The sequence below is a fragment of the Podarcis muralis genome, chromosome 14, assembly GCF_964188315.1.
Source record: "Podarcis muralis chromosome 14, rPodMur119.hap1.1, whole genome shotgun sequence".
Classification (NCBI taxonomy): Eukaryota; Metazoa; Chordata; class Lepidosauria; order Squamata; family Lacertidae; genus Podarcis; species Podarcis muralis.
The window spans coordinates 42,435,098-42,457,052 of record NC_135668.1 but is presented as its reverse complement, the minus strand read 5'-3'; the positions used below and the strand labels follow the sequence as shown (position 1 = coordinate 42,457,052).

The window sequence follows — 21,955 nt, the reverse complement described above, 5'->3', positions numbered from 1 at the left end:
TGCATTGCACAATTGTTACAGATGCAGGAGCTGCTCCTGGAAGAAAATTAAATGGTTGGCAATGTTATTATTGTTAAGTAAAAATTTGCAGCAACTTTGAACAATATATTATGTCATTTGTTTTAGTGTGTTGTCTTCAATTGCTCTGATGGTCTCGATTACAAAGCCATGGGGAAATTCTTTAAAGGACTGGCACAGGCTGGAGCTTGGGCCTGCTTTGATGAGTTCAACAGAATTGAGGTAATGACTTCCTCTATTTCTGGTGCTTAGACTATGAGTGATGTCACTTCTGTAACCAAAATAGTACCACCCTCATATGGGGGAGATATAAACAGGCTTGGAGAATCCCAAGGTTTACTGAAATACTTTAGAGAGAGAGAGAGAAAGCCTAAGAGGGAAGGGAAATATCTGAAATAGCCCAGGCCTGTTCAGTAGCCACAGAATGCTGCCTGACTATTATGGGAGATGGAATGGAAAGAAGTACTGAAGAGGACATGGATAGCTGATTGAAACAATGAAAGCCTGGAGATCTATTGCTAGTCAACACTGAGCCACCAATTGTCAGTATGAGGCATTTCTCTGTAAAATTTCTGGCTATAGCCGGTTCTCATTGATTTATCACACTATTTCAGCCCAGCCTAACACAGTGTTTCTCAAACTTGAGTCTCCAGCTGTAGTTGGACTATAACTGCCACCATCCCTGACCACTGGTCCTGCTAGCTAGGGATGATGGGAGTTGTGGTCCAACAAAGAGTTGGGGACGCAAGTTTGATAAACACTGCCCCAACACATTGTTCAGGTCACATTTAGCGGTCCCTTTACATTGGTTTGAAATGCATGTTTTAAATCTGAAGTATTATTTTCTTTATTTTGTTGTTAGGTTGAAGTTCTCTCTGTAGTGGCACAGCAGATCCTCAGTATTCAGCAGGCTATTATTCGAAAGCTGCGAACATTTCTCTTTGAAGGCACAGAGATTTCACTTAATCCAACCTGTGCAGTATTCATCACTATGAATCCTGGATATGCTGGACGGGCAGAACTTCCTGATAACTTGAAGGTAAATTGTTATACACTGGGAAAGCGAAACACCCGTGGGTTGCTGGGCAAGACCAGAAGCATATAACCTGGAACAGGCAGTGAACAAAAAATAGGTAGTCTGGATGAGGAAACAGTATGAGGGAGATGGTAACTGACATAAAAGCACAATTCAAAGGAAAGTGTAAGAGTTAGGTTTCAGAACCTGGGATAGCTCCCAGGGATCATAGGTGTTGCTCTGACAAAAGCATGTGAAGGGTATAGAAAAGGGCTGCACCTTTTGACACATGACTCTACCTGGCCCACCCCAAATGTCCATTTGCAGAGGCTTTCCTAAGTTCTGTAACTCTATGCAGTCAAAGTTCCAGAAGGGAAGCCTCCACATGTAGAGATCTGCATGCCTGTCTCTGTTCAGAACTGCCACATTCTGTGCATAAATCCATTTAAACCATATTCCCCCTCTGCTGCTAGACAGTTCCTGGCAATCCTAGTTCTTATTCCTTAGCTAATTGCTTCTGAAGTCATAGGCTCACAAGTAACTATCACTGAAGCACAACATCCTTGGACAACAACCTTACCTATTGCTTTTTGTTTTGAGAATACATTGTATATTGATTATTTATTTCCCCCCGCTCTCTGTTCTTCAGGCTTTATTCCGTACTGTAGCCATGATGGTTCCAGATTATGCTTTGATTGGTGAAATTTCACTTTATTCAATGGGATTCCTTGACTCCCGAAGGTAAGTTAGTCGGTTTTCAGGTATTATACAGGAAACTTTCACTTGGGTGTGTGCGGAAGGTATATCAGCAACAGAAGTCCTCTTGGAGTCTTGCCATATATAAGTCTTTTCTCATAAACACTTTCCTATATTTTATTTCTATTATTATTATTATTATTATTATTATTATTATTATTATTATTATTATTATTATTTATTACATTTGTATACTGCCCTATACCAGTAGATCTCAGGGCAGTTCACAGCATAAAATTACAGTATAAAAAGAGGTGGCTTCACCACTCTCAACATGCCCCACTGCTGCCAGGCTGGGAGTTTAGATTGTCCTACCCACCCAGTGTTCTGTTTTCCCCCCAGGGGGTACTCAACGGTACACAGCTCTCAAGGGTACCAGCATCTCTTTTTTTCTTGTTAAAAAGTGTGGCACGTACTGTAACAACTTCATGATGAGTACTGGCACCTATTTTTCTAGAAAAAGAACACTACCCACCAATAACATCCCCTAAGTAAGAGGAAAAACCTGTCATTTGATTTGTCACTTAATCTTTTATAAACTTACTTGGTGATATCTGTTTTAATTATTCATCTATTTATACATGATGTAGACATTTTATCCTCTTTTCTCCATTGTGTTTGCTGTCCATAAATTGTAACATGTTGTATAATCTTTCACAGTCTTGCCCAGAAGATTGTTGCTACCTATCGTCTTTGCTCTGAACAGTTATCATCACAGCATCATTACGACTATGGGATGCGTGCTGTAAAATCGGTCCTGACAGCAGCAGGAAACTTAAAACTGAAGTACCCAGATGAAAATGAAAGTGTCTTGCTGCTCAGGGCTCTACTGGACGTTAACTTAGCTAAATTCTTGGCACAAGATGTGCCTCTGTTTCAGGTAGGATAATGGATGGAGCCATTTAGATACTGATAACATGAACTGTTGCTGCATGATGTTGATGACAGTGTTATGATTAACTAAGAAGAAAGATTATATTCATTTGCTTAGAACAGCTTGAATCATGTTTGTGTACAACCAGAAGTTCCTGCCCTTAAATGGCATATTATTTTTTCTTCTTTTATTTCACAGGGAATCATATCTGATTTATTTCCTGGAGTGATTCTGCCTCGACCAGATTATGATCTCTTCATCCAGGCACTGAATAACAATATCGCAAAAATTAATCTTCAACCAGTTCCATGGTTTATTGGGAAAATTATTCAGGTTTCTTTAGTTTGAATATTTGCACACTGGAAATGTATATGTAGGCCAGATCCTTTACCCCTCCCTCAATTGCCGGCCAACTTTGGTGGATGGAGCCACTAATCTGTCTTTGTTACTGAGCCAACTTAGGCTTTATTGATTTCCCTTTTTTAGTTTTTTGACTTAAGGCTACACCTTTCATATTTGCACAGTTCCTATGAAACAATGCTGAGTGTGTCTCAAAGTGCTTTGAGGATTTATTTATTATTGAATATATTCATGTCTTCACACTTCTCTGGATTTCTGATGCCCTTATAAGGCAGAAAACTTCTACGCAACGTATTTTTGACAACACTATTTCATTGGCACAGATTTATGAAATGATGATGGTTCGTCATGGCTATATGATTGTCGGGGAGCCGATGGGAGGAAAAACCTACGCCTACAAAGTGCTTGCTATGGCCCTTGGGGATCTGAGCCAAGGTACATATCAAATTTAATTCTGCCCAATGCCTTCTTAATTTAAAAAAGAACTTTAACGTCATCTTCTCTTTCCCCAATCTGGTGCCCTCCAGATGTTTTGGACTGCAGCTAGTTATTACCTACCAATTAACTATCAGGCTAAATTCATGGTGCTGCTACAAAGCCCCCTACAGCTTGGGACCAAACTACTTAAAAGATTACATCACCCATTATGTATCCAACCAATCACTGTGCTCTATAGAAGATGGCCTCCAGCAGACAACATCTCATTAGGAGGTCCATTCTATAAGATATAGAATCTGGGTCTTCAGTGTTGTAGTGGCTAAAGTTTGGAACTGCCCCACCACGTACAGAAGACACCTATCTATTATCTTTTGACACCTTCCCATTTCAAGAAGCCTTTTTAAATTATGATACTCATCCCAGTCTGTATCTGTGCTGGATGAGAAGTTATTTTTCTGTGCACAAATCTATTTTTAATTTTAAAAAATATGAAATCTTTTCATATAGGTTTTTATTTCTGATGTTTTAATTGTTAAATTGCTTTGAGACATTTCACAGGGAGCAATCCACAAATGAAAGGAAATAAATAAGCACCTATCTGCTGCATCCTGTATAGCAAGGCTGATCTTGAAAGAGAAAGCTTACATCTTGAGCACTTCTTTTCTCAATTGCCTGTTGCTGGAGAACAGAGGAAGGTTATGGGTACAAGAATGGAAAATTGCTAATGCTGTTGTTTCCACTCTACACAACAGAGAATTTCAATTGTCTGGAAGACAGTTTGAAGGTTGCATTGGCAGAAACATGTCTTACTTTGATCCAAACCTTGAGCAGAATAAGCAGTAAAACCACTTACACATTTTATTAAGCCAAAGCCATCTTTTGTTCCCAGTGTTCTGAAAATGTTGGACTATTTCCCCTTGAAACTCTCAAAAATTGTTTTCTCAGCCAGCCTGAACTTTCCCCATCTACTTTCTTTTTTTCTTTCTTCCTTGTCTTTGTCACTTCTTCTGTGGAACAGTATATGCTTAGTGTTGTTTTTTCTCCTCTCTGTACTTCAAGGAGGCATTGAAATTGATGTTCACCTATTAAGTGGTACAAACCTGGTTGTGCCTGCCTAGAGTAGTTCCACTGAAGTTAATGAGCATAACTAACTGAGATGCATTAATTTCAGTGAGTATACTCTGAGTAGGAGTAGGGCTAGCTCTGCCATCAGTCGAAGTGAAGGATTATGAGAGGATGTAATGAAAGGGCCGCAAATTGTTCATTATTTAACTCGTTATTACTGTATTTTTTAAGCCAGGGAGGAGGAGAGGTATTTTGGGGGTTTTCTGGTCCTGGTGCCAAATAACTTGGTTGGCCTTGGTTGATGGGGTTGCTGCTCTGCCTCAGCCTGCAACATGTCTTGGATCTCAGGGTCAATTAAAGCTGGGTAACTGAAGAGGGACACCAAGTCTTTGAATTTAAAAAAAAAAAGAAGGGGGGGGGAAAATAATATACACCAAGAGTGTAACATCTACTTTTGGCCTGAGAAATAGCTTTGGGATAGCAAGGCTTTTTAGGCACCAATTTCTGCCAGTGAGTTTGCCTTCTAACTAGTCAGAGATCAGAATTGGCAAATCTGTCCATTTTAGATTCTCCCAATTTCTCACTTTTCTAATCTTTTGTTTAGTTCTCCACATTTCACCTCAGTTTGCAAATATTTATTGTTAAAAGTCCACATGAAAATCTATCACCATTTAGTGAGTGTCTCTTAATTGACACATTTTGCCTGATACACATTTTTGCAGAGCACTTCCCCCTGATCCAGCATATGCATTTTTGTACACACTACTTGGCTGCAGAGCTGCATTGCAAAATTCAGAGAATTTCAAGTGTTTTTCAGAAAGTACAAATTAGGCAGATTCACCTTTAAATGAGAATTGAATTCCTCTCATGTCGCTAACCTAAGATACTTTTTTTGTCTCAGACCCTTCAACAGAAGAATCTGCAGTTGAATATAGAATTATTAATCCAAAAGCTATTACCATGGGACAGTTGTATGGGTGTTTTGACCCTGTGAGCCACGAATGGACAGATGGCGTTCTTGCGACCACCTTCAGAGAACAAGCCAGCTCTACAACAGAGGACAGGAAGTGGATTGTCTTTGATGGTCCTGTTGATGCTGTTTGGATAGAGAACATGAACACTGTGTTAGATGATAACAAGAAGGTAAGTGCCATGGCTGTAATGGTAGAGTTTGTAATTTAGAGTTTTATTACCTTAGTATTAAGATGGTAATTTGAGGACTTACTCTAAGGTTGCATGATTCAAGCAGTTCCAAAGGCCTAGAGCAGTGGTGGTCAAACTTGGCCCTCCAGCTGCTTTTGGACTACAACTTCCATCATCCCTAGCTAACAGGACCAGTGGTCATGGATGATGGGAATTGTAGTCTCAAAACAGCTGGAGGGCCAAGTCTGGCCACCATTAGCCTAGAGGCTGATGCACATGTTTGAAGAATAAAGTTCTTGCAAGCTATTCTTCCTTCCTCTCGTTTGTGGATTCAGAATCATTACACTGCAAGAAGTGTAGAATGAGGACTGCACTGAATCAACTGGAAGCAATTTTCTAGATGTACCACTAGACACATGGTAGTAAGAAGCTATGGGAACCACACCCAGTGGTTGATTGCAACTGGTTCATTTATTATTGTAGTTATTTTTAAATAACCTGCATTATTTGCTTTAAGATAACCACTAACTCAATATATCTGGAATTAAGCCCCATTGAACTGAGTAGACATGGTTAAGATTGTGCTGTTATCAAAAGCAAAGCATATCTGTAGAAGTGGGGAAGCAGAGAGTCTCTGTAGCTCTTTCTGCCTATATACATAAATATGTAAGCATGTCATCATACTGTAATTTGCATGACCACAAATATTCAGCTGTGGGAACTGCAGCACAATGTGTGAGCATTCCAGGCAAGCCCTGCTGCTGCCCACCTCACTCTGACGCTCAGTGGGTTTGGCAAGGTTAAGGGATAGGAAAGGGGTTTGGTGAAGGGTAAAGGGAGTGGGGTTGGCCTGGTGTAAAGGAAGCAGACAGGAGATTGGCAAGCATGTGGGGGTCTGGTAGGTGTAGGCAGCTTTGGCAACTGAAGCAATCAGAGGCAACAATCCCTAGTATAGAATAACACTGTTCTAATGCAAGATGGCAATGATTTAAATTCATTCATTGCTTTTTACAAGAGTCTCAAAGCAAATTTCAAGGGAAGGTGTTTACATCACAACGCCTGTCTTAATTATTTTAGATTACAGTCAGGGAAATATTTATCTAATACTAGATAGTTTGCTATAGGCTTCTAATACACAAATAGCTCTTTGAATCATGGCCTTCTGGGTTTCCAATTAAATGTCTAAGTTGTGTGCATTAATTTCTACAGGTCTACTCTTAGTAGGACTAGCATTGGCTACTACCCACTGTCTTTTTAATATCTCTCTGTGTTTGTGTGTGTGCGTGCACACACACATGCACATGCATGCAGACATTAAACTATGATTAATATAGAATGGAAAAAGACGTTTACCAGTGCAGCCATGCTGGAAGAGGAGAGAGGGAATTGCCCTTCTTATGCTAAATCATGGTTAAACATTACACGCAAACCTTTCATTATCTTTTGCTCTCAAGCATGGAAGTATGAGAAGAAGCAAACGAATGATGTTCATCCTCTTACAGAATGTCACTGTTGTTCATGTGCGTGTCTGTAAAATGACTGAAACTCTGCGTGACACATGCTACAATTGTGCAAGTTGTCCTGTCACAATCCCTACCGTACACATGACTGAACCATGGTTACATGATGTTTTCATTCTAGCTGTGCCTAATGAGTGGTGAAATAATTCAGATGAGTGCAAAGATGAGCTTAATGTTTGAGCCAGAAGATCTGGAACAAGCATCTCCAGCTACTGTCAGCAGGTAACTTTTGCAAGCAGGGCCAATAGCAGCTTTGTGTGCCTCTCTATATTGTTACAGGATTGGTACATACATACATACATACATACATACATACATACATACATAATTTTATCTGTATGCTCTTTGTGGAGTTAATGGCCCTAGGCAATTCTCTTGGGCATCTTAGTAACATTGGATGCTGCCTTGTCATGAGTCAGACCATTGGTCCACCTTGCTCAATATTGTTGATGTTGTCAGCAATTCTCCGTTCATTTTCTGTATTTAAGGTAGAGGCTCTGTGACTGGGATGCAGTCCTTCCCCATTTTTACATGACCTGTTTGTCAGATTCAAGAGTTTGCCATAGAAACAACTAGCTGGTAATGTTTCTAGAAGGAAGCCCCATGTGGCTGGAGGCCAGGGCATCCAAGATGTAAGAGAGCATCAGGCCCAGAGGCCAGTCTTCCCTGCTCTCTTCTGGAGGAGCTAGGAAGACACAAAACAGTTGGTTTTCTCTCCATGCTGAGTCCAAAGCTATGGCTTTGAAAGGAAGCCTAAAGGGGAAAAAGCAATATCTGTTGGAGTGCTAAAGCTGTGAGGCCTTTCATCGTAATGCCCAGCCTGTCTGTATGTGAAAATAAAGCCTTATATCACAAAGGACATTCCTTCCAAAGAAACCAAACTTGGAGTCTTTGTTGGCATTCCTGAAATCTCTTACACTATTCAGAGAGATTGAGCTGTATGGAACAGTGTGTGAGAGAGAGGCAGGAGGGGAGGGAGAGCAGGAGAGTATTGATCAGGGAAAACCACATAGGGAGAGGGGACAAATACCATGATGCTGGAGAAAGAGATCCATGTTCAGGGAGAGAGAGACCTGACCTTACAGGCTTCCTTCATGACGTTGCAAAAAGGTCCAGAGTTGGTCCCCTTCCAGTGTCAAAGAGAGGAAAAATAGGTGTCTATTTCTGCCTAGGGATGGTGGTGGGGACAGGGAATTGATCCAGCTACAGTAAATCTGTTAAGTTTGTAAGGTGCCAAAAGAATCCTAGCAATTGCCCAGTGTCATCTGAAGGCTGAGTCAACTTTCATAAGCCTTACCCCCTCATTGCAAGCAAATTTGTGCAACAAAACTGTTAATTCTTCCAGGTGTGGTATGATCTACATGGAACCTCACCAGTTAGGCTGGAAGCCTCTGAAGGATTCTTATATGAACACATTGCCTCCAAACTTGAACACCGAACACAGAGAACTGGTTTGTGGGCCTATAATTTAATAATAATAATAATGATGATGATGATGATGATGATGATGATGATGATGATGATGTGGGGCTTTCATCAGAAGTTTGGGGCCTGGGCCACTTAGGATCTTAGACACTAATGTGAGCACCTTGAATTGGGCTTAGAAATGAACTAGCAACTAGTGCAGCTGGAATTATTTGAAATCTAAACAGGATCTAAACATTGGTTTGGCTGCTGGATTTTGGACCGTTTGAAGATTCTGAGTCATCTTCAAGGACAACCCCTTGAAGAGCCCCTTAAAGATGTAGAGCACATTGGAATAATCTAATCTGGAAGTTAGAAACTGACAAGTGTCTCATACAAGAGAACAACTGCAGTGGGCAGAAAGGCAATAGGGGGGGGGGATGAGTTGTTGCTGTAGCTGCATAACTAGAAAACTGCCCTGTGCTGTTTGCAGTGTAGGTGGAGTGGTAAGTGCTCTCGTTTTGCCTCTTACGTGACAACTGAGCAGAGTTTGTTTTCACCTTGGGAGAAACATGTTGATGGTAGAGCCATTTAATAATGTAACCATTTTGGAACCAATGGTCCTGCCATCTTGGCACTACCACCAAGAAGGGGCTATCTCTTGTAAGCTTGCCCTAAGACATGTATGGTCATGTAATAGCTGTCATTTATGTCTCATAGCCAAAATGGGTCTCCCTGGTAATTGTCACTCTATTATCATGGCACCAAAAGAAGGGGAAATGCACCCCCCAAGGCATAGATTTGCACAAAATTCCCATATGCTAATTAATATGCATAGGTGCAAATTTAGACATAAGTACTATAATTTTTTTAAAGAATACAATACACCCCACTATGGTGAGGGAGACTGTGTCCAAGTGCCCTTTGCGCATGCTCATTCCGGTGCTACCTGTCAATGGACAAACCTGTTCTCCTTTTAAGGGTTAATTAAACTGTAATCAAACTTGTACTGGACAGCTCTTCAGATAGGGGACTGTCCTTTGTATAATAGGATGCATGACCAACCTCCACTCTATCCAATGTTTATGCAAATATATACCATCAATAACCAACCCAGTGGAGTGGAGCTATAACACTAGTTCCCAGGACGGGGCGGGGGGCACAAGGCAGCGTGGAGATTCGGGTGGTGCAGGTGCAGCAGCGCAGCCCCTCCAGCACTCCTGACATTCCTCTTGCACTGCACCAGTCTCCCCACCATCTCCCTCCTGGTAAATGGCAGAGATACCACTGCAGAGGAGCTAGTGTTACAGCTGTGCTCCTCCAGGAGAACCACTTCTAGACCCTTAGGAACAGCAGTAATTGAGGGTCCCATGGTCACCCTAGCTTTGTGGTGGTAGTCTTACCCACCTATACTGGAAGAGCTGGCGATGTACTAGGCGGCATGAGGGAACTGCCTCAGGCAGAAAGTCCTGGAGAGTGAGAAGCAGCAGCAGCAAAGCTTGAGCTTGGTGAGGATCCTGTGAGCTTCATTTTCCAACTTGCCCACCCCCCACCTTGCTGTGCCATTTTGCCTGCCATGCACCTCCTAAGTGAGCCTGCTACCCTCAGATGCTGTGGAGAATGCTGCCCCATTGTAAGACTTAGCTGCCAGTTCAATTGGCTGCTGTACATATAATGGGATTGAAGAGGCACCGTTCGTTTTTGCTTTTTTCTTGAAGCAGCAAAGTGTATTGGTCCGGCTCTGCATATTGACTGTTAGCAAACTGTTCCTATTGGTAATAATGTAACTTCTGCTGCATTTGAAAGCCATTTACCCTTTTCCAACTTCTAGGTTGACGACTTGTTCATGTGGCTAGTTCAGCCTTGCTTGGAATTTATTCGCCATCATTGCAGGGTCATGGTTCAGACATCACCCATCCATCTCACTCATTCCATGATGACACTGTATACTGCTTTGCTCGGTAAGGATCCTGTGAGCTTCATCTTCCCACTCTCCCACTCTCCCACCCCCACCTTGCTGCACCATAAGATTGTGGGAACAACTGCCTTAGTTCTCCCAACTAATTTGTGCCCCAAAAATATATGGAAATGTCATTGAGGAAGCCCATGTTGAGCTGCATCCAGGTTAAACTGCAGAACACACTGGTATGTGTGCGCAAAGGAATGAACTGAAGAAACTTAAAACTGTAGTAAAGCACATGTGCTGCAGTTCTGGAATTTTTTGTTTCGAAATTATTCTAGTTCAGGAAGAGTGAGATGTAGGAATGCTCTGGCACAAACCAGAATAACAGCTGTACATAGCTTTGGCACTTTCTTAATGGGAAGCAATGCACAAATCTAACAAACCTATACAATGAAAAGCTGTATTAGGTGAAGTCATCTGGTCTCCCTAGGCTAAGCATTTCTCTTGACTTGTCACCTCTTTTCATATGAAATGTGTCTTGCATTGAAATCCATAAGGGTATCTTCGTATACAGTACAACCTAGGTTTATTTCAATTCCGGATTCTTAATATAGTGCATCTAACAAAATGATTTTTAAAGTCCACATTCACTTTGACCTTGTCATACCACAGATATCCATGTCATCCAAACCTTAAATCATGACCTTCTAGTTCCAAAATCCTCCTACTTCTTAGGATCACCCACTCCTTCATCCACACTAAGCAACAGGCTGCAAAGTACAATTTCAAATCAGGCAGTCCCAATCTCTGCAGTACTTTCATTTTAACTCATGGTTTTTTATATTTCCATAAAACTTCGATAAATCTTTTTTGCCATTCTTTAAACAGTAAATCAGTTGCAATAGGTATTGTTTGAAATAAAAACATCATTCTAGGTAAAACATTAATTTAATTACTGAAATTTTGGTCAGCAATGACAATTTGTCTGCAAACAGATTAGCCTTATTTGCAGGTTTTGCCTTCCCCATAGCAATAGTCACAACTTTAGCAGAGAAGGCCTTGCATGGAATCCTTTAAGTCTAACATCAGACGGGGGGTGCAGTGGTCCATCAACCCCACCACAGAACAGTGCAATAAGAGGGTACCCCTTCGAGGGGTCTAGTTGGAAGTCTCTGTCCAAAAGCCAAGGTGTATGGCAGATGGGCCACAGAGCTTTCTTCAGTGGCTTGGGAGGGTCGTCTGTGTAGACCTGTGTCTTGGGGAGGACACATTAACCCTAGGATCGACTCTATCATGTGCCAGCTGTCCACCAGCCCTCCAGTGCCTTAGCCAAATCCAACCTACACCTGGAATCAATAAAGTTGTGGCCTAATTTTAAATCCCAGAACATTGTCCTGTCCAGTTTGTTCACCTAACAACTTCTCCTTTCTCCCTGTTGACTCACATCAGCTGAAAGGCCCTCTGTGCACCAGATATACTCAATATAAACTTAATATAGGATTGTAATGTAAGCTGACACCCCTGCTTGAATCAGTATCTGAGCAAACAAACAGCAGAGGAGTGGGAGCTGAAAGTGTTGGCAGCAGGGGTGCCAACTTGAATAAATATGGGGGGGCAGGTAAGGCCTGCCCTGCATAATAGAACACATGACGTGGTACACACACACCATTTGAAGTTGTTGACTATGCCTTCTAAGAACAATCTTCATCTGCTCTTTTTTAAAAATAGATGAAATAAGGAGTTCCGGCGAAGAGGATTCCGAGACCATGTCCAGCCAGCAGATCACCCTGTGGCTGCAGGGACTTTTCCTGTTCGCCTTGGTGTGGACCATCGGGGGCACCATCAACGCTGAGGGAAGGAAAAAATTCGACCATTATTACCGGGAAGTTTTGATGGGAATGGACGACAACCACCCACGTCCCAAAAGCGTAAAGCTGACGAAGAACAACATTTTTCCAGATAGAGGTCTGTTTAAAATACACTTGGCAAATTTAAATAATTGGCTTTGTTTATACATCATGAAGCATCATATCTCCAGTACGGGCATTGAATTGTTTTGTAATAGGTCCCAGAGATTAAGTAAGGAGCTGATCATCCTGAACACGATGGATGGGGAATCCCCAGCTCCCATAAGCCCCAAGTAGAATGACCTGGGATTATTTATGCTGTTATTTAATTTATACCCCACCCTTCAACCTGAACAATCCCAGAGTTGTATGCAACAATTCATAAAATTGTGTATGTTGATACAAAGGTCATAAATCCAACACTATAAATAAAAATATAATGATGATGATAATAATAATAATAATAATAATAAGATGATGATGATGATGAGAGTTCATATTCAACAATATCTGTAACGTCATAGGAACTCTCTGGTAGCCTTAGAGCAGGGGTTGGCAAGGCTTACCAGCCATTGGCTGGATCTCTCCCGCAAAGATCATCCATTGGCTGGACTGGCGCAGCGCGGCGCCAGAAATCGCTTCTGCGCATGCCCAGACGCGATTTCCTGCGCCGTTGGCAAGTCCCCGTGCTGTGCTGGGAGACCTGCTGAGTGGGCTGCTTGGTTTGGGGGCAGCTCGTCGGCCAGTAAAATGGTCTTTGTGGGCTGGATCTGGCCCATGGGCCGCACGTTGCCAACCAGTGCCTTAGAGTAACTGAAAGAGAACTGAAATTGACAGAGCCTTCCATCCCTGCCTCTGAGTGCAATTTTTCCACCTAGGAATTTGTTTTCAGTATCAGAACCCAGTTCACAGAAAATCCATTCCTGGTCTTCCCTAAGGTTTTCTTTACTTTTTCTTTACTTTTGCAGTGTAATTTGAAAGTGGTGTGTTGAATGGGGAGTTGCTGCTATTGTTACACAACTGGAGGACAGAAATTATTGGTGGGCTACTGCTGTAGCTGCCCTTCTGTACCAAAAGCATGATTTGGCAGCATTTGGGTTGTTTCTGTTTGGTTAGAAGGCATATGTAGAAACATATCCAAATTTTGCAGTCTGAAATAATACCCAAAGTCAGCCTTGCTGCCTTGAACTGAGCTTTCCTGATGGCCTTTTCCCCTCAACCAGGGACTGTGTACGACTTTTACTTCCACAAGATAGCCAGTGGACAGTGGAATAATTGGACAGAGTACATTACAAAAGAAGAGCAAACCATCCCTGCTGGAGTAAAGGTAAACCATTCGCATTTATTGCCTCATAATTGCTCAGGCTGACCTTATCTGATTGGCCAAATTAACAAGTCCTGACCATTACTTTCAAGGGATCTACTCTGAGTAAAACTAAGTTGGATAGAAACATTTATTATTATGGATTGTATGCAGAAAGTCCCATGTTCAATCCTTAGCTGAGGTTGCTTTTTAATCACTTATCTCCTTTGTATCTCCTTTCTAACATCATTGCACACTGCTTAGAAACGACAGTGTTTAGGGGTGTGTGAATAGTTGAAATAATGAAACCTCCATTCTTTAATTAAAAAAGAAGAGGGAGAGGTGATTCTTCATAGCTTTCTTAATAATTGCCTGTGGCTTTGCTTATTATTTTTAATAAAGCTGAATGGGACAGTTTCGATTTTGGATTTTTGTGTCCCGCTTTAGAAACACTGGTTAAAGAACAAGATTTTCCCCAGTCCCAAATCAATGAATGTAAGAGCTTGTTCTCAACATTCCATCACACTTTCTGGAATGACCATGAAAAACAGTGAAGTTTTAGCAGGTGTAGGTCTGGGACTATGGTGATGGAGAAAGCCTTAATGGGCTAATTATTATTGTGCACCACAAGGCCTGCGAGGGCAGAATGGGATGCCCTCACATCATTGTGACATCAGGTGAAAGCCTTGATGAGCTAATTATTATTGTGATTATTATATTTATTTATATCCTGCCTTTTTCGCTGACACGGACTCAAGGCAACTTACAGATAAAATAGGAACAGTGAATATATAGGGAAAATATCATTGAAAAGCAATTAAACATGTACAGAACTAGGACTATATATAAATAAAAATTATATTTGAAATACTACATATATTAACATCGTGCAGTTTGAAGCAACTGGATGCATATTAACTGACTCCTTTTGGAAGAAATCATTGAATAAAATATCATGTAAACTTTTACTTGTAGAATTCTTTAAAAACAGAACATAAGCCTCAAAGGTACACCCCAACTATCCATACAATGTATTGTGATGTACAGCAGAGGCTCAGCATCTTAGATAATACAAAATTATCCAAACAAAGGCCTTTCTCCTCCCACAGCATCCATTTTCCCTGGAGCTGTTTTCTCTCTAACTCAAAGGGTCATTTACACATCCTTACTTCCACACAGTTTGAGACAAAAGACTAAAGGCAACTTCAAAATGGAGATTTGCAACCAAATACCTTTTTCACCTGATCTAAGGTTACAACACTGACATGTTAGCTAGCAGAAAACAACAACTAGCTAATTATCAACTCAGCAAGAGCTCAGAGTCTTTTAGAAAACTACTGTGGAAAAAACCCAATGCAGCATCACATATTTAGCCATTTTCCATTTAAAACCTTCATTAATACACATACATTTTCTGTTTATGTGTGAATTAAGCCAGTTATACTTAACATTAAAAACATATGCATAATTACAATAGCCCTTTCATTAAAAGCAGTCAGTTCCCAAAAGCCTAATAATGGACAGGGCGTAGGCTTGGTCCACCCCCTCCCTCAGCAGCATCTCCACTTTGATTTGATTAAATTTTTGTCTGCTGTGTTCCCAACCCTCAAGTTGAGCTCAAAGCAATTCACAACAATAGCAAATATAAACAACTCTCAGTACTGCATTATTATACCTGTTGTCTTCCCAGTAAATGAATAGTTACCGCTCACTCCTATGGAGCAAAGCACAAGCTCTGCCCTAAGAAGACAGGTTTGCAAAACTTGCAGCCCATCTCAACGGTGGGTGGAAACACTGCATTGATAGAGATCCTACAGTCTGTGCATGCATATGCAGGTACACATGAATGCATAGCAGGAAGGCTAAACAGTAGGTGGAGCCAGAGCCAATGAAAGGCAGAGCCAACTAATTCTAGTTTTGTCCCCATCCTTTTCCCTGCTGAGTTATACAGGGGCAACACTTAGACTAAGGAACGAGCACGAAGCTGACAGTATTGTAAGTTAGAAGGCGGGCAAGTGGTGGCTAGTTGAGGACAGAGTAAGGTTGGTGGGGCAGTGCCCCATTTACCCTAATAGACCAGCTTCCATTGCATGCCTGGTGTGCAATGTATATGCCACCCCACCAGGATCCTTGCAATGTACAGGTCATAAACACATTATCTCTCTTTCTCATGCACACACTCCCTTCTTGCAGTGATGCAGATTTTTCTACTTTCAAATGTGCAAGATGTGTTTTTTACACCTAAGCATCTCTTCACGACAGGTCTCCGAGCTTATAATTCCAACCATGGAAACAGCCAGGCAGAGTTTTTTCCTGAAAACCTATGTGGAGCATGAAATCCCATTGCTCTTCGTGGGAACCACTGGTACAGGGAAATCAGCGATCACCAACAGCTTTCTGATTAATCTCCCAAAGACAAAGTACACTCCCAACTTCATCAATTTCTCTGCCAGAACTACAGCCAACCAGACCCAGGACATTATTATGTCAAAACTGGACAGGAGAAGAAAGGGACTTTTTGGTCCTCCAGCTGGAAAAAAGGCTATTGTATTTGTAGGTAAGATCACATCTTAAACATTTTTGTTGCTACACATTACAGTTTTGAAGCATGCTGTTACAACAGCAGGTGTATTTCCTTTCACAGAAATAAGCTGTCGGGGACCTCAATCTAGGTAGGAAGGTAGGGAGAAAGACCAGGGGGTGGGGGAAGAGCTGGGTGTTATCAACTTGTCAACATTGTGATGTATCACCACCCTAACAAAACAATGTTGAAAAGCAGAGGGAAGAACAAGGTGCATTAAGCCTGGCCCCGTAAGGTGCTGGAGTGAAACAGCCTCAGCTCCCTCGTTTGGAGAGGCAGCGGTTTCACCTTGGCGCCTCATAGGGCTGGGGCTGATGCAGCTTGTTTTTCCCTTAGGGTGCTGGGCGCTGGCAACAAAGGGAGTCCCTCCACCGCCAGTGCCCAGCGCATCAAGTGAAAAAGAAGCTCCATCAGCTCTGGTGCCTCGCAACTCATTTCTCCTTTGGTTTGAAGGCCAGAGTGCAATGGTACCTTCACCCGGTGGTATATCACAGGTGTAACCACTGCCACTCCTGAGCGTGATATACTGCCGGGTGAAGGTGCCATCGTGCTCTTTCTCTTTTCAGCTGTGTTGTTTATCTTTATTACCTTTCTGTTACAGAACATATAACTTATCTATCTGTTCTTAACTTTGTGAAGTTTATTCGAAATGTATCAAGGCTTTAATTTGAGAACAATGTTTTTCCAAATAGCCTTTTACACATTCCCACTCTTTTTAAAAGTTTTGGTTTGGCTGATGCCTAATTGCCACTGTCGTTTTTGCCGATTCCAAATACTCACACAATTTGTTTTGCCATTCTCCCTTTGTTGGTATCGTATCCCCTTTCCAATTCCTAGCAATTAACATTCTTGCTGCGGTTGTAGCGTACAAATAAAAGTTGAATCTAGAAAAGGCTCTGTTCCTTTCTCTAGAGAACATAAGAAGAGCCCTTCTGGACCAGGCCAATGGCCCTTCTTGTCCAGCATCACAACTGCCCTGATGCCTCTGGGAAGCCTGCAAGTAGAATCTGAGCACAAGAGCACTCCTCTGCTCCTGGTGTTGGTGTTCAGAGACATTGTTGCCCCTGACCATTGAGGCTAATAGCCTCATCCTTATCCTCGCCCTTTCTTTGCTTGCTTGTGTTGATGGGTAGAGGGAGTTCTTTTTTGTCTTCGGAAAATAATATTCAATCAATATTCTTCCTAGATGACTTAAATATGCCTGCCAAGGAAGTGTATGGAGCCCAGCCTCCTATAGAACTCCTTAGGCAATGGATTGATCACGGCCACTGGTACGACAAGAAGGATACCTCAAGGCTCGATATTGTTGATGTTCTGTTCCTTTCAGCAATGGGGCCTCCTGGAGGTGGAAGGAATGATATTACAGGTATGATGTCAGATTAAATGCAATAGGACAACCTTTTATTCTTTTCTGCAGTCACACAGTCAATCAATCAGTAGCTGAACTGGGTTCCACACAGTCACAAAAACAAATTAACCAAAAAAGCCTCAAAAACAAAAACGCAAAATAAATAGCAAAAACAAAAGTGCCAAACTTAATCTGTTCTGGAAGTCAGTTTGACTTCTGAAATGTTCAAAAACCAAGGTGCAGCTTCTGATTGGTGCAGGCGCCCCAGAAACAATAGCCAACAACCACATCGGCCGTTCGGCTTCTGAAAAGCGTTTGAAAACCAGAACACTTACTTCTGGGTTTTCGGCGTTTGGGAACCAAGGCGTTTGAGTACCAAGGTGTTTGAGAACCAAGGTACCACTGTATCTGCCTGGGGTCATCAGAAGGAATGGCAAAGCTGCATTGAGACTTACTGTGTCTTCCCTTGTGTCTTACAGGACGTTTCACAAGGCACTTGAACATTATTTCCATCAGTGCCTTCGATGATGAAATTTTAACAAAGATCTTTGCTTCCATCGTTGACTGGCACTTCAGCAAAGGGTTTGAGGCCACTTTTCTGAGGTAAATGGACCGTAAGGAATGTGCTTCTCTTCAAGAGAGCACATTTTGTGGTATTTATATGCGCAGAAGCTGCCCCAGGTCGTTGTACCCTTTAAAAAAACTACAGTTCTCTTTTTCTCTTGTAGAAAAGACTGCACAAGACTCTCTGTTTAGAGTTTAAACATAACACATTACTTTACTTGGTATACTAAAACATACAGTGATTTTTTTCCTTAAAAATTGTTTAGGGGTACTCTCATTTTGACTCAAGAAAATCAGCATTTTATAGTTCAGATTGGGAAAAATAAATACAGCAAATACAACAAAACTGACCAATCACCATGCTAGATTCCAACTCCTACTCCACACATTAAACACCTGCTTCCATCTGAGACTCAAGAAACACACCATGACAGGAAATGAGGCCACCATCGGGGGTAGCAACGGAACTGACAATTCACCATGCTAGAGAAGAAACTAATTTTTTAAATAAAATTTAGTTTCTTCTCCTGTTAGATTCAAAAAATATTTAGGGCTACACATACCCCTGCGTTCCCCCAGAAAAAGCACTGAAAACACACACACACACACACACACATTTATGAGAGAGAAACTGGCAGATTTATGAGATTTTAAAGGCTTATTCTGAGGCACATAGCAGTATAAAACAAATTCCTGCCACTCTCACAGTAAAACTCACTCTCACTCTCTGCACTTGATAACACACCTGAAAAAAACTACCTGCTGTGCTGACATCCTAGGATTCCATAGCACATTAACTCTTTCCATAACATTTTGGATGCACCACTCCCACTCATTTCTCCTAAAAACATCCAGCTACTATCTACTACTGCCACTGCTCTTGCTATATAATCCTGTACTGTTGTGTGTTTGTTATCTGAAGTGACACTTGATTTAAGATCAGGAGGTTGCTCCATGGAAAATAAGAAGCTGTCGTTGGTCCATCTAACTTAGTGCTGTCTGCACTGACTGGCAGCAGCTCTCCAGGGTTTCAGGTGCTGGAGATGCCAGGGACTAATGTGTAAAGCCACATGCTTTGCCACTGAATTATGAATGGGGATGGGGGAGAAATAATGAGGAGTATCCAATTAAACCATTGTCTCAGAACAAGGATTTCTGCTTGAGCAATGAAACTCCCCCTAAACATGTTCCGCCAACCCTTTGGAGCAGATTTGGGGAGGTTTTGGGATAGATGCGTGGGGGCAGGACTTTTGTTGTGCAAAAGGAAATCCTTTGCACTTTCCCAGTCTTAACAGTGCAGTTCTCTGGCCAGGTTATGTATGCAAAATGCATATACTGTACTAAGGTATATGCACAAAAATGCATATATTTCTGACAGTAACATGAAATGAATTATATTGGGGAAAATTGCTTGCAAAAATGGATATCTTAGGCAAATACATCCAAAAGTGTGTATGTTAGGAGAAATTAGCACTAAAATGCTAATGATTATTTTGGGGTGGGGGGATTGCAATCCAGTGTGGAAATTTGCAGAACTGAACATAAAATTGGGGAAATGAGAATCTGAAATTAATGGATTTGCTCATCCCTACTGATGTCTGCAACTCTTCACCATGGCAAAGTGGAAGAAGAGAACCGAGGGGCAGGGGGCATGGTGGAAAGAAAGCTCAGGGTTACATTTAACTTTTTTGCTCCTTTTCAAAGGCTTGGCAAAATGATGGTTCATGCTACTATGAACATTTACAAGATGGCTGTGGAAAACTTCCTTCCAACTCCTTCAAAATCTCACTATGTCTTCAACCTGCGCGATTTCTCCCGGGTCATCAGAGGAGTGTTGCTCTGCCCACATACCCATTTGCAGGTGTGAAAGCTACACTTGCTTTTATTTCATCAATGGGGGCACCATCATCACCATAAAACTTAGCATTTATAATTGCACTTTAGGTTTCCAAGTACTTTGTATCCATTGCCACATTGCAATGATTACAACAACACAACTCTGTAGATTAGGTAAATATTGAATATTGAAGATGGAGGAGTGCAGAGCTGAGGCTGAGCAATTGTGGCCCACTAGAAGCCACCAAGAGGGTTTGTGGCAGAGGCGACTTTTGACCTAGAGATTTCCTGATCTATATCTTAACCAGTATGAGCTGCATCTAGTATTAGTCCTACTCAGAGTAGACTCGTTGAAATGAATAAGCATGACTAACTTAGGCCCATGAATTTCATTGAGTCTACTTTGAGTAAAACTTAGTTGGATGCAACCCTGTGCACATAGTTGCACCTCACAATGGACCATACTGCTGCTGAATCTCCAGAAATAACTTCTCTCTGTAATTCCCATCTCAAAGGTGATTTATCTGCATGGAGATGATCAGAGCTTTTCTCCTGCAAAGGCTCGAGCTGGTTCAGTCTAAAGTTCTTTATATTGTTACCAGCTGTAACATGGGATTCCAGGGGTCTTAGCCCTCAACCTGTGCCTGTGCTCTTTGGAGAATTGAAGACGTGGTAGACGCTGTTGTAGCTTTAAGAAATTCACATATTTATACCTGAATTTAGGTGGAGGGAGTACAGATCTTACAGCTTGATCATCTCAAGAGGAGCTTGTTCTCCACAGCAGTGCATTACTGGAGCCCAAGGCATCTCTCCCAACCTCCCTTCAGCAAGCCTGCCAAAAGATAGATCTCTGTCTTTGCTCTCTCCCTACTTTTCAGTACAGTTTGCTAAAGTTACTCTCTCACACACATACACATCCCATCACCTTGGGAACCTCTGTCTGCCCAGGCCCAAGATTCCTTTTAGATGGCCATCAACACCATTTGTCATGTTAACACCTCTATCCCAGGACAGGCACTGGCTTGGAAAGGAAGCTTAGCCTGTGCTTTTCCACTGGCCTGCAATCTTCCCTTCGGTACTCCAAATAATAAAAAAATCCTGCTGTTTATTAATTTCTAGGGTTTAGGGGGCATCCCACCCCAAACTCATAACAATATTTACTGATTAAATTCCTGTTGGTTGGCTGCCACCTCCCAGTGGTCAAGAAGTATCAAGATCCATGTATGTGTGTGATTATGTTCATATCTGCTTCAAAACCAGGCATGGATTGAGGTTCCTCCTTTCTTTTGATAGGATGGGGAGAAACTGATCAGGCTTTGGATTCATGAAGTTTATCGGGTCTTCTATGACCGCTTAATAGATGATGACGACAGGAAGGTGTTTTTTAACATGGTGAAAGAAACAACCTCTGATTGCTTCAAACAGAGTGTTGATAAGGTATGTTCATCTTCAAGCAGTGAGAGCTGTTTGAATAAAGAGAGAACAATAGGATATATTTATGGCAACTGTTATTTTGGTTGCACTGGGCTGAAGAGTTCCCCCACCCCCACCTCAGTTTCACACGGTGCAAAAGTTGCAGAGGGATTTCAGCAATTTTCTGGAATTGGGAAATTTCAAGGATGGAACTCAAGTAACATTCACTTCTTATTCTCTGGCTTCTGTTTGAGTGGTCAGTCATAGCAGCTGCCATTTATCTTTGCCCAGAATTTTTCTTGGATTGTTGCTACATCACAATTGATTGATTGATCAATCTATTGATGGATACACAAACAAACAAACAAACAAACAAACACTACAACTGATAAATTATGGGTGGTATGCTATGTTAGTCCTACTCAGAGTAGAACCATAAAAGTTAAGCAACATGACTAACTGGTCCATTAATGTGGGTCTATGCTACGTAGAACTTGGTTGGATACCACCCTATAGGTTTTCGTTTAGAGAGGGGGAAAGGCAAGCAAGGGGAAGCATGTAAATTAT

The 21,955-nt window shown here is 41.7% G+C and overlaps 1 protein-coding gene across 1 annotated transcript in view; it reads left to right on the top strand.

Moving 5' to 3' along the window:
- Window positions 1-21,955, top strand: part of DNAH3 (dynein axonemal heavy chain 3) — an 83,918-nt gene that overhangs the window by 40,361 nt on the left and 21,602 nt on the right. The window contains exons 30-46 of the mRNA XM_077918533.1: window positions 127-240; window positions 881-1,057; window positions 1,683-1,774; window positions 2,450-2,669; window positions 2,862-2,996; window positions 3,347-3,458; window positions 5,428-5,669; window positions 7,311-7,411; window positions 8,535-8,640; window positions 10,425-10,554; window positions 12,225-12,461; window positions 13,567-13,670; window positions 15,909-16,203; window positions 17,414-17,593; window positions 18,055-18,178; window positions 19,844-20,000; window positions 21,269-21,412. Of these exons, the coding sequence (XP_077774659.1) occupies window positions 127-240; window positions 881-1,057; window positions 1,683-1,774; window positions 2,450-2,669; window positions 2,862-2,996; window positions 3,347-3,458; window positions 5,428-5,669; window positions 7,311-7,411; window positions 8,535-8,640; window positions 10,425-10,554; window positions 12,225-12,461; window positions 13,567-13,670; window positions 15,909-16,203; window positions 17,414-17,593; window positions 18,055-18,178; window positions 19,844-20,000; window positions 21,269-21,412 (2,670 nt within the window). The remainder of the gene's footprint in view (window positions 1-126; window positions 241-880; window positions 1,058-1,682; window positions 1,775-2,449; window positions 2,670-2,861; window positions 2,997-3,346; window positions 3,459-5,427; window positions 5,670-7,310; window positions 7,412-8,534; window positions 8,641-10,424; window positions 10,555-12,224; window positions 12,462-13,566; window positions 13,671-15,908; window positions 16,204-17,413; window positions 17,594-18,054; window positions 18,179-19,843; window positions 20,001-21,268; window positions 21,413-21,955) is intronic.